The 12,710-nt window shown below is 40.7% G+C and overlaps 1 protein-coding gene across 2 annotated transcripts in view; it reads left to right on the forward strand.

Moving 5' to 3' along the window:
- gcgra (glucagon receptor a) overlaps positions 1-10,738 on the forward strand; it is a 45,739-nt gene extending 35,001 nt beyond the window's left edge. For both annotated transcript variants that reach the window (XM_074656468.1, XM_074656469.1), the window contains exons 7-14: positions 297-486; positions 1,239-1,398; positions 2,282-2,342; positions 2,923-2,992; positions 5,227-5,315; positions 5,417-5,561; positions 6,945-6,986; positions 7,090-10,738. In XM_074656468.1, the coding sequence (XP_074512569.1) occupies positions 297-486; positions 1,239-1,398; positions 2,282-2,342; positions 2,923-2,992; positions 5,227-5,315; positions 5,417-5,561; positions 6,945-6,986; positions 7,090-7,458 (1,126 nt within the window). In that variant the 3' untranslated portion in view covers positions 7,459-10,738. The remainder of the gene's footprint in view (positions 1-296; positions 487-1,238; positions 1,399-2,281; positions 2,343-2,922; positions 2,993-5,226; positions 5,316-5,416; positions 5,562-6,944; positions 6,987-7,089) is intronic.
- The last annotated feature ends 1,972 nt before the right edge of the window (positions 10,739-12,710 follow it).

The raw sequence follows: 12,710 nt of genomic DNA on the forward strand, positions 1-12,710 counted from the left end.
AAAGTATCAGGAAACTATTTCAGTTGATCTGCATCAAACACAGCGGGGAGGGGGGAAATTACACTTAAAGGTTAGAAATCTTGTGAAAAACACTTCTTCTCTTTGGTGCTTGTCTGTACATTAAATATAAGGATACAGCCAGCAGACGGTTAGCTTAGCACAAACACTGGAAGCAGGGGGAAACAGCTATCCTTAACTCGCGTTAACCATATTTCCTCAAACTAGTCCTTTAAGTTTATCTGTGAATGATGAAAGACAGATTATCTTATAGATCATTGTTGCCTCTCGTTCATCAGGAAACTGCACTGCATGAGGAACAACATCCACATGAATCTCTTTGCCTCCTTCATCCTGCGAGCGCTGTCTATCCTCATCAAAGACGCTCTGTTGGAGGCCAACATCCCATCGCAGGACCTCAGCAGTGACCAGGAGCAGGGATTCCCGCGGGCATCTATGCCTCCAGTAGAGCTGCTGGTCAACAATGAGGTCAGTAGTCATCTGCGGCTACTCAACAACAAGCTATGAAATGTTTTACAGGGTTATGTACTTTTGCGAAGGGGAGTGTGGTGTGTCTTTTCTGGGAGAAGACTATTTTTATCCTTCTCACTGCAGTAATTTTCATACAGTTCCTAAGAACGTGGGACAATGGCAAACATAAGGAAACTAAAAAGCACTCAAAGCTGCACAACCCTGCAAATGTATATCTTAAATAATCTCATCTGCAACTGGACCATGGTCTGCATCAAAGCATGCATTATTATGCTGATTATCTGATGCATTCCTTATGTTTGTATACCCTATAAATAATGTACATAATAATAAAGTTCTATCAAAGATTGCAGAATATGACCTGGATATGTGTATAATTATGATTTATATAACAGTACAGTGATAAGATAAATATGTAAAGTGAAAGTAGTTACAGAAAGTGATGGGAAATGGTAACTACAAAGATAATTGTAGCAGCTAATTATTCATAAAAGGGGGGAGGGTCAACCACATGGGCTCGTTTATAAAGTGCTTGGGGTGTTTGGGGGTCACAGCTGGCCGAGGATGTTGGGTTAAAGTTGCTGTCGTACAATCTCACGGCTGTCAGCACAAAGTCTGAATCCTGGCGGCAGAAGGAGCTCCCATCTGCTGCAGCACTGATCTCACCATGAACATCACTCTCACTAAATAATGTTTAACAGCTTGATATTTTATCATTTGTGAAATAAACCTCGCTGCTCCTCTTGCAGACGGCCGTTGGCTGTCGCATCGCCATGGTGATGATGCAGTACAGCATCATGGCCAACAGCTACTGGCTGCTGGTGGAAGGCATCTACCTCCACAACCTCCTGGTCATCACCGTGTTCACAGAGAGGAACTACTTCAAGATCTACCTGTGCATTGGCTGGGGTGAGCTGGGGGTGGTCTGTGGGGAGTAATAAGTCAGGGGATGCAAGTTATGTGCTGAGAAGGGCTGTCACAGTTATAACGCGTCAACGGAAATTCTTTTTAACGCCACTAATTTTTTTTAATGGATTAACCCAACTTGTGAATTTTAGCTTGTATGATACTGGCATCATATGAAGCTAGAAAACCTAAGGAATCCATTGGTACCAACCATGTCATACTAGCTTGTTACAAAGGAGGCTAATAACGCTCCTAAATTACATTTTTGCGAGGAAAAACTAGCCTGGCCATTTTCAAAGGGGTCCCTTGACCTCTGACCTCAAGATATTTGAAATAAAATGGGTTCTATGGGTACCCACGAGTCTCCCCTTTACAGACATGCCCACTTTATGATAATCACATGCAGTTTGGGGCAAGTCATAGTCAAGTCAGCACACTGACACACTGACAGCTGTTGTTGCCTGTTGGGCTGCAGTTTGCCATGTTATGATTTGAGCATATTATTTATGCTAAATGCAGTACCTGTGAGGGTTTCTGGACAATATTTGTCATTGTTTTGTGTTGGTAATTGATTTCCAGTAATAAATATATACATACATTTGCATAAAGCAGCATATTCGCCCACTCCCATGTTGATAAGAGTATTAAATACTTGACAAATCTCCCTTTAAGGTACATTTTGAACAGATAAAAAATGTGCCATTAATTTGCAATTAACTATGGACAATGATGCGATTAATTGAAATTAAATATTTTAATCCATTGACAGCCCTAGTGCTTAGTGATACTAAATTGAAATTAAATCAGAGCAGATACATGTAAACGGCTGTAACGTTGGTCTACTAAATGACTGCTCTGCATTTAGACAGCTCTCATTTCTTTACAGGTACCCCGTTAATATTCCTCGTGCCCTGGGTGTTAGCGAAATACCTTTATGAAAATCAAGAGTAAGTCTCTCTCTCTCTTTCTCTACTCCCTCACTCCACAGACCCTGCCAAACATTTTAGCTCACTTGTGTTGATGTTTTAAATATCTGAAAAAAAAGCTGGCAGATGGTCTTTCTCTTAAACATATGAATGTTGATACTCAGCAGCCAATTTAACACGCAATTACTACACGAGGAGTTAAACGTTTCACACAGGCTTTTTATCTTCTCCAGGACTCCAAATATGAAACCGTGTCAGAACAGCAGTGTCAGCATGTTTTTAATATTTCATGTTCCCAAACTTTATTATGCAATCTCTTAGGGTCCAGCCGACACACTTTCGCAGCAAATGGGGGTGAAAGGGATTTTTTAAAGCCGCACTTTCTAAACCGCAGACACATTGTGTTGTTATGTAAAGCTTTAAAATGCAGCCGTAATGGTGCCGTCAGTCTCTCACACTTCATCAGCCAGCGAGAGGAAAGCTTTCTACTTTTGCAGAGTTGCAAAACAGTTTAACAAAATGTGTTAGAGAGTGAGCTTTGTTTGAAAGCATGTGAGGTGTTTCTGGTTGTCTCTCACTGATATTTGTTGTTCTTTTTCAGCTGCTGGGGGCAAAATATAAACATGAATTACTGGTGGATCATTCGTTCCCCGATACTACTGGCAGTCGTGGTAATTTCACCTTCCGTTGCCGTCTTCTGCTTTTTTTTACCATTCCGTTTCATCCTTTACATTATGAAATACTATTTACTAAACATTTGAATCTGACGTAGGGCTGCAACTAACGATTATTTTCATTGTCGATGAATCAGTCGATTATTTTCTCTATTAATCGATTAGTTGTTTGTTCTATTAAATGTCAGAAAATGGTGAAAAAATGTCGATCAGTGTTTCCCAAAGCCCAAGAGGACGTCCTCAAATGACACGTTTTGTCCACAACTCAATGATATTCAGTTAACTGTCATAGAGGAGTAAAGAAACCAGAAAATATTCACATTTAAAAAGCTGGAATCAGAGAATTTTTACTCTTTTTTTCTAAAGAAATTACTCAAATTGATTATCAAAATAGTTGCCGATTGATTTAATAGTTGACAACTAATCGATTAATCGTTGCAGCTCTAATCCAAAGTGCCATATAAATAAAAAAATAAATAGTGCATTCACCCTAAAATCCTACATATTTACCCACCACTCTTGCGTTTCCACTTTTTCCATTCATATTCTATAAAATATTTAACATCTCATTTATTCATGAACTGTAAAAGGCTGTCTGTGCTTTAGTCCAAACATCTGGGAAACATCTTAAGAGGTTAACGTTTTTGGATTAAAGAAATATGATTTTTGCTACTACTACACAATCCATACCGTGACCAGGCCCTTTATTGGAGGTGTGCTATGCAAAGGTCAGTTCTGGGCTTTTATTCAAGTCCAATTTGTCATAGCTCTTATGTCAGGCCAGTTATACAGATGTCCCGGCATTTTCCATGCATTAATCTTCCTGCTAAGTGGCCTGTATTCCACAGGAATTCCTGTGTTTGAGTTGTCGCAGGGTCGGGAGGGCTGCTTCCCATTTCAGCCTTTCCGTCTTTATCCTGATCCCACCGTGTTCAAGGTGCATATCAGTAGAAAACTACACTCAGTAGTAAACACTTGTAGGTGTGTGTGCCCCTGCAGGAACATGTGATTTTGCTATTGAAAGATCAAAGTCAATATGCAAATATGAAATAACACATACATATATAGATACTGTATGCATTGAAGTGTACGTATATACAGTATATGTAGTAGTAAAATCCATCATTATGGTCTGATTTGGAGTTGAAAATGTGTTTCGGCATGTAACTTTTGTTCATTCCAGCAGTTTTACTGAACAAAACTTACACTGAGTTTATAATAATCAAAAAACAACTGGACATATGACTGGACTATATGTACAAATTAGGTCCTTTCCCTTCCTTCGTCATAACCAGTGCAAATTGCCGGGAACAGCTTAATTGTAAAGGTCACATCATCAGTGATTTTCATCAGAGGAACACCTGCCGATTCTTGAAATGTCAGCTGCTGGGAAAGGGTTCCCTAACAACAATGTGCTTCTATTGTGTGTAATAATGAAGGGTCAGTTCACTCACTTCACAAAAAAAAGATGGTTTGTACTGATTGGTATCAATCCATGCAGACAGTTTGAGTTTTGCCATTTCCTTGTTCCCTGGTCAACAGTTTTCATTAGAAATATTATTATAATAATTGTAATTCCTCATTTTTCGTGCATTTTCCTACAAATGTCAAGCAACACATGATGCACAAAATATGCAAGTGGCTGCTGGATTTGCTTCACTCACCAGCCAAAAAAAAACAGTGGTAATCTATTGAGTGGCTGCTAGATTTTGGAAGTGGCAGGTGGACAAAAAAGTTCATTTCCAACACTGATGACGCACTTGTCAGTTTCCACTTGTCACATACATACAGTCTATTCAAAATATACTTCCGTCTTCACAACAAAACTACTTCGTAAGGCTTAGAAAAAGATCATGGTTTGGGTTAAAATAACTCCGAAAGTGGCGTTACTTAAGTGCGGAAGTTACGTGACAAATAAATCAACATTGATTTCTGGTTTGACACGGTGTACAGTACGAAAAGCGGTCTCCTGGGTGAAAGTCTGGTGTTTTTTGACCCACCCACCCACCCAGAACCTCCTCCCAACGCCGCATTTTACAGTGTATTACTTTTCGTAGGTATACAGTAGCTATGAACGGTGTATGAGAACAGCCTGATGTGGTAGTATGTGGATTACGCTTTGTTTCTGGCAGTGTCTCAAAATGTTTGCACATAAAACCAAAACCATATGCATGACCTTCAAGGTCTGTCAAAACTGTTATAATCAAGACCGGTGTCTCTGTCTTTCACAGATCAACTTCCTAATCTTTATCCATATCATCAAAATTCTTGTGTCAAAACTTCGAGCGCACCAAATGAGATACACAGATTACAAATTCAGGTGAGTTCAAATGTAAAAAAAAAATTCTCTTTACATTTAATTATTCCCTCCACTTATTCTGTCCTTTGTCTCTTTTTGTCTCTCATCCTCCTCCATCTCAGGTTGGCTAAGTCAACTCTAACCCTGATCCCTCTGCTGGGCATCCATCAGGTGGTCTTTATCTTTGTCACAGACGAGTCCACCACGGCCACCATCGGACTGCGCCTCACCAAGCTCTTCAGCGACCTCTTCTTCTCCTCCTTCCAGGTTGGATTTGAACCAAAGCATCAACCATAATTTTCACAAACAAAGACCACACCATTTATGCAATAACTCAGCATCAACACTCAGCTTAGATCAGGGGTTCGAGTGAGAGTCGAGACATTGATGAGGCATCTTATGGTTCATAATTCCCTTCCTGTACCATGAACTGAGCGACGCCAGAGATAAAGGGGGTAAAACATGCCCGAACAGGATAAAACAGGAAGTTTAAAGCACAGCCTTTGTTCTCAAATTTGAGTTAATCTTAACAAGATTAAGTGGAGGATGCACAACTGCAGCGGAGAATTACATTTATCTCCTATTCAAATCCAAATCTCGAAGTCACGCTACACCAGATTAACAGCAAAAAGTTGTCGTTCCAGATGAGCTTGTTCAGCGATCCGTTGCATGTCTGAGTTTCCCATCCCCCAGACAATGGAGTAGTGATATATTTACTCATGTGTCAGGAGGAATTACACTAACATAACGCTCTGTCTGTGCTGCTAACTGGCTGTGACATACTGTGACATAATGACAGTGACCTTTTTGCTACGGGGACACAGATGACACGTGTCAAGATTACAGCGAACCTCCAGTGTAATCGCCTTGATGAAGAGAGCGAAAGAGAGAGGACAACAAAACAGAGTCAATGACAACAAGTGCAGTGCACTCAGTGATTGTGGCATGAAACAACAAACTTGCAAATGCCCCATGTAACCAGAAAGGTGCATGCACTGATGCTCTACAACACATGGCGTCATGTTTTCATAGCGTCAAACAACGATGGCTTTTCAAAATATGTGTGAGTTAGGATGACATTTTCCCACCGGTCAATAAACTTAATGTAAGCGGTGTTACCGATTACACCTGACATTTTACAAGAAAAGATGACGCCCTAACTTTGACTGCGCACACCGGGTATGACAGCTCCGTCCTCCGCATCCGGCATGACGATTGCCTCATTAAGATTATGGTTCCTTTATAGCATCGGGTTTAAATCTTAAATATCGCCAGATAGGCGTTTTTATTCTTTTCGCTTTGACACCTAATCCTCCGCCATCGTCTTGTCTGTCAATTATCTCTCGTCTCGTGTGTGTAAAATCTGACTCCTGCAACTCTGAGCTGAGACTCCATACGAAGCAGACACTCACTTTCAGCTTGTAGAGTCCATCGTCTGACTATGTATTGGTAACACGGCGCTGATATGCAAAAATGAACTAAATGGGTTTAATTTCTATAAAAAAAGCAAAACGATGGTGGGGGCGATGGGTACGTAATGTAATCTGTGAGTGCCCGAACACTGTGTAACACCGACAACCGCATGAGTGAATATTGTAGCTGTAATGAGCTAATGATAGGGGACTGACTCAGTATTGGTTGTCTCCACAGGGTCTCTTAGTGGCCATCTTGTACTGCTTTGTCAACAAAGAAGTAAGTGTCCTCATTTTCATGACAAAAACACTTCTGTCAACCCCCGACTTTTCTCCCGTTATCGCATTAAAAATGTCTGCTTTCATCTCCGTCCTCTCCTCAGGTGCAGTCGGAGATCCTGAAGAAGTGGAAGCGCTGGAAGCTAGGGAGGAACATCGAGGAGGAATACCGCCACACCTACAGCAATACCCCCAACACCAAGACAGCTAGCCTGCTGAACCACGTCCCTCGACTGCCTCATCTCCCGGACATCGCCAAAACCTCTTCCCCGGTCTGCAGCCCTGAGGAGACGCACATGCTTGTGGCTGGATGCCACAACAACGGTATGGTCCACAGTGATGGGGCGGGCCAGTGCGCCTCCCCGCTTCACAAGGGAACCGTCAGCAACTGCACCCTACTGGAGGAACTCAGCCTCACGGACAAGGTGCAGTGTTACGAAGGTCAGAGAGAGAACGTGGAGAGCAACCTGTGAAAGGCGCTGGGAACAATAACTTGATGAAGAAAGGTGGAGGGCCTTGAGCTCTCATCTGGCTCCGACATGCTGCCCTGGGTGGCTGTGAAGAGCTGGGCTGATGGACTCATCTGTCAGAGTGGTCTTTGCCCAGAGATCGGTGTCACTGGGAGACCGAGCAGCCCTCTCCACAGCCCGAGAACGGAGAATAATTCGACAGACTCCCACGCTGAGGTGTCTTATGTGCTGTGAGCCTTGTGAATGGATTTCTGTAGATGTTTGTCGGACAACGAAAAGAAACTGCTGCATGTTGAACAATGCGACAACAGCATCTCAAGGCAGATATGCCATGTAAAATAATAAGAAAAAAACCTGAAACCTCAAACAAAACAACAACAAAAAAAGAAACAGGGTCCTTGCTTGAGCCTCTGCTTTAATTTGTGCTGTGTATCAAATGTGTGTTTTTGTGGTACTGGAGGTTAAAGACAAACTGGACATTGAACTGCATACACAAAAAAAAAAAGACCAAAACAAGATGGTAGGGAACAGAGGCTTTTTTTCTTGTTTTCTTGCTTTGCTCTGATATCTGTAAGGGTTTCTTGTGTATACTGACTTTGGTGAAAATGTACAGAAGAAGAAGAAGAATCATGCTGCTGGCTGTACCTCATACAGTAAGGTGACCACAGTGCTGTTTATCCAGGGGACATTGGAAATTGGCAGCTGCTCTGAACAGGTCATTCCTGGCTTATATATAGACATTAAGGAGGCTTTCACAAGCCAACATTTAGTCAGTTTTAATCAAACTCGGGTGTGGTTCATTTGAGCAGTTGTGAACGCAGTAATCGTATTCTGGTGTGGACCAAAACAACCGGTCCGAGACCACTTACGAGAGGCGGTCCAAGCGAACCAAAACGCAGGCTGCCTGCGAGGGCATTTGTTGAGATGGACACAGGTAAACAAACAGGTTAACATGAGTGGGAAAGGACTGACCAGGACTTCTGCAGAAGATTGACATATAGAATATGCTAAATAAAGTCCACAAAAATAGTGATGTTTATAAAGTAATTCGAGAAAAACAATAGATCAGTGCCGAGTCAAAGTGAAAACAAGGGCTGTCAGTCGATTAAAATATTTAATTGCGATTAATCACAAATTAATTGCACATTTCTTATCTGTTCAAAATGTACCTTATAGGGTCAAGTATTTAAAACTCTTATCAACATGGGAGTGTTAAATAAAGAATAAAGAAATTATTATTATTGCATTAACTTCGACAGCCCTAGTGAAAAAACGTCAACAGCAATATATCGCGGTCCGCAATTCCCTGCATAGAAGTGGCAGCTCTTGAGACAAAAAAGTTTAGTTCAGCAACAAATTTTTTTATTTGTGCACTGTGAAACCGAACCAGAATAAATAGAAAACGAACCCAGTGTATCAACTTCACTCTGATTCGGACTAGCCAAACGGACTATGGCTTATGAAAGTGCCCTCAAAAGGTTAAGAGATGGTATGGGGTGAATTATAACAAAATTGACTTGGTGATTTACAACAAAAATACATCTTTTTTATACCTTGGATGCTGCTGAGTGCTTCAGTTGTAGCTGTGTAAATGTGCCAGGTGGTTTTTCAAGGGGAATAGTTGCAATTCTGTGCCATTAAATACATTTTCTTTTCCCCCCTGTGCCATCAAGATGACTCACAGGCCTTGGCGTACTATTAAATGAACTTCTACACAGTAGCCCACTCAACCCTTGAGATGAAAGATGATAGGGAAAACCGTGCACTCAAATCAAGGATAAAAATACACAGTATATAGACATGACCTGTAAAGCCACACATGCATAAAGTATGAATCCACTGTGACTCAAGTAACATGACATCTCCGGCACAAGGGTGTTTAAATATAGGTCGTCGTTCATGTGCATAATTAGTGAGTTTAAGTTATAAGTTAGTTGAGAGCCATCACATCAGTGTCTCGACGGTGTAAACACCAAACAAATCAGAAAGCCTGTGTTAACAATTGCCTGCGCCCAGTTACTCTCCAGACAGTGTTTAATATTCAGCCTTATTTTAAGTGTGCAGGGGATGTGGACACTTAGAACAAAACTCTGCTACCCGAAAGTAGAACAAATCCTCTCTAGTAGTGACATAGAAAGCTAAATTAGCGGTGGTACATTTACTTCTGAATACATTTATTTTTAAAAGAGGGGAAGCCTCCTGCAAAGCGTCAATTAATCTTTGATTTGCCAAACCTTTTGCCAGAACTAACTCGACTTGACTTTGTTTGTATGACTATTTGCACAATGTTAATTTATAATTGGTAAATACTGTGTGTGTATACTGTATATACATGTGTTTATACAGATGATTTTATTTGATTGCTGTCGGTATATTTCTGTCTGTGTGTGTATGTGGTGTATATTTTCAAGTGGGTATGAATGGGTGTAGTTTTCCAGATTTGTGGATGTGTTACGGTCGGATGAATCACTGGCTGCAGCCGGATAAGCGATGGGTTGATATGAACCTGTAGCTTCACACAGAGGTCAGAGGTCGTTATGAGTCCCATTATACAGTATGGCACCACATGACATTCCCAGAAGTCATTCCTATATAAGGTATAAGGAGGTCACAGCTCTGTGTTTTATTATGGAAGTTACTCTCAGTGTCATTATGTAGTCTAGAGCTAAATTAGAGCACAACAACAGCATGTTTGTCATTCAGATAATAGCTCTGTGCATTTACACTTCAGCCAGAAAAAAACAGATAGCAGGCTGAGGCTATTTTTTCATCAGTGTCTGCGGAGGATTGTAACAGCGCAGGTAGATATCCAATACTCAGAATTGAGCTGGGAGTATGACGTACACACCGGCGCTCATGTAGCCCAGAGGTGAATTTGTTTTTCTTGTTTTCCAGAGCAGGAGAAATGTTTGCATACTGGACACAGTAACAAAGGAATGTTGTGCACATTGATTAAAAAAGCATTCAGTGGAGTATATAAGTATGGTATTGGTAATTTTATTTCAAACTATTACATGTATTTTAAGTTGTGACCATGTGTGTTTTTGAAGCCAGCAGCTTGGGTCACTCCCCGTTCTGGACCAAAGTGGTTCTGTCTGAATGTATTCTATGAGGAGCCCAAATCAATATGTTTATTTCCTCTTAAAAGGTGGTTATGTACAGTATATTTGCTGTGTTTTTACCAGTAAAAACTGTGTTCAGGTGTATACAGTTCATCATATATTGTGTCCGCTTATCGAACTTTGTCCAACTGGTGAAAGAATAAATTACAATGTATGTGAAAGAGTATTTTAACTTGTCTTTTTGTATTGGTGCACATTCATAATGTTAAAATAAAAAAAGAGAAAGCATGTGTAGATGGACTTTCTTGTTGGTTATGTAGGCTACACTGGCCGAATGCCAGGTTACCTTATAAGAGAGGTGAGCATTGATTCTACCCCGGGGTCAGCTGTTGTTTCATAGCACATACTGTTCCAAGAGCCACTGGATAGGTCAGTTCACAGAGACTTAATAAAAACCTCTCAGTTTCCAGTATCGTTAATGCCTTGTTTCCACATAGCTCTGTGTTTGCGAAACTCCTCCTTCCCTTTTTTTTCCGGACTGTAATTTGCCTCGAGTGCATTGAAAAATGTGAAATTTTGCGGGAGATTACGGCCAGAATTAGCGGGGAGACTCTATTTAAAGGGGAGACTTGTGGGTACCCAAATAACTCATTTTCATTCAAATATCTTGAGGTCAGAGGTCAAGGGACCCCTTTGAAAATGGACATGCCAGTTTTTCCTTGCCAAAACTTAGCGTAAGTTTGGAGCGTTATTTAACCTCCTTCGCAACAAGCTAGTATGACATGGTTGGCTGTTACCAATGGATTCTTTAGGTTTTCTAGTTTCATATGATGCCAGTAGCTTCATTCTAACTTTAAAACTGAGACTATTTATTTATGTTTTTAATTATTTGAAATTACTGACATGTCCTTGTTTGCTTTAACAACTAATTATGTACAGAATGTTTTTTAGCAGCATCCTTTAAAAGGTGCAGTGCGTCTATTGTAGAAACACGACGGCCGGCTCCGTGAAGAGGACCCGCTCTGTATGTACACATAAACAGCTCATTCTAAGTTAACAAAAAAACAAAATTCTTATTTTCAGGTTATTATACATTAAAGAAAACATACTTATTAATATTATATTTTATTTCTGCCAAGAGATCCCCCTAAATGCTATACACTGTTCCTTTAATAAAAGACCGCAGGAGCTTATTTCAGCATGGAACAATTTAATGTTCTTCGGGTATGAGAAGATGGGAAGTGGTGGATACAGCATCTTTTCTGCACTCCATAATGCACATGGAGTAAATATATTGGGGTAAAGGTCAATGGATCTTGTGTTTATGTTTTCTCCCTGAGGCCTGTGTGAACTGGGCTTGTGTCCTGATGTGGACAAACAAATTGCACGTGATTGGGCTATGACAGCGATGTGTTATCCTCCACCCTCAGCTCTTCCTGGCAGGCTTTCAGGGCGGCTGCGTGGCTCCTGTGTATCCTATCAACAGTTTCCAGGATCTTGGCGTGGCACGGCTGTGGGGGCACGGTGCACAGAGGGATTGTAAATTAATATTTAACATCCACATATCTCATCATGTCACCAAGCTACTTAAATTCTATATGTCTAAATGCAGCGCACTCAAACAGTAATAAATTAGTTAACAGTGTGAGTGAACTGGGACATGAGTCTCATATTCAATTATTACATCACAAGGGATTACATCGGTGCTTTGGTTTAAAATATAAATACTTCAACTAAATGACATGCAGTATGTTATAAGCTATATTTACGGATATAATTAATATCAGTGCTGTCACATTCTTCGTGTCTAAATGGGTAAAAAATACTCAATTTAATCGGTTTGTTCAAGAGAGCACAAAGTGAAGAATGACAAAGAAAGTTTCTCAAAGTAAATGTTTCTTTACTTTTTTTATTTGCTGTTTGGAAACAATCACAGAAAACTATTAAAACCTTTGGGTGCTTATCTAAACTGCTCTTTGCTAACTCGGTTTGGCTACTGATCACTGTAAACTCCAGAGTCATAAATTACCAGGCTCTTTCACTGTCGTATAAATCCACCTTACCAGGCAACTCCCATTCATCACACCACTCCACCCACACTGAGAGAGCGAGCATGGGCACTGCCAGTCTCAGGAGCAGCTCATGCAAACAAAATAAGGACAAAAACTGGACTTGGACTTATTTTGCATTAAC

The sequence above is a fragment of the Sebastes fasciatus genome, chromosome 13 (genome assembly GCF_043250625.1).
Source record: "Sebastes fasciatus isolate fSebFas1 chromosome 13, fSebFas1.pri, whole genome shotgun sequence".
NCBI lineage: Eukaryota > Metazoa > Chordata > Actinopteri > Perciformes > Sebastidae > Sebastes > Sebastes fasciatus.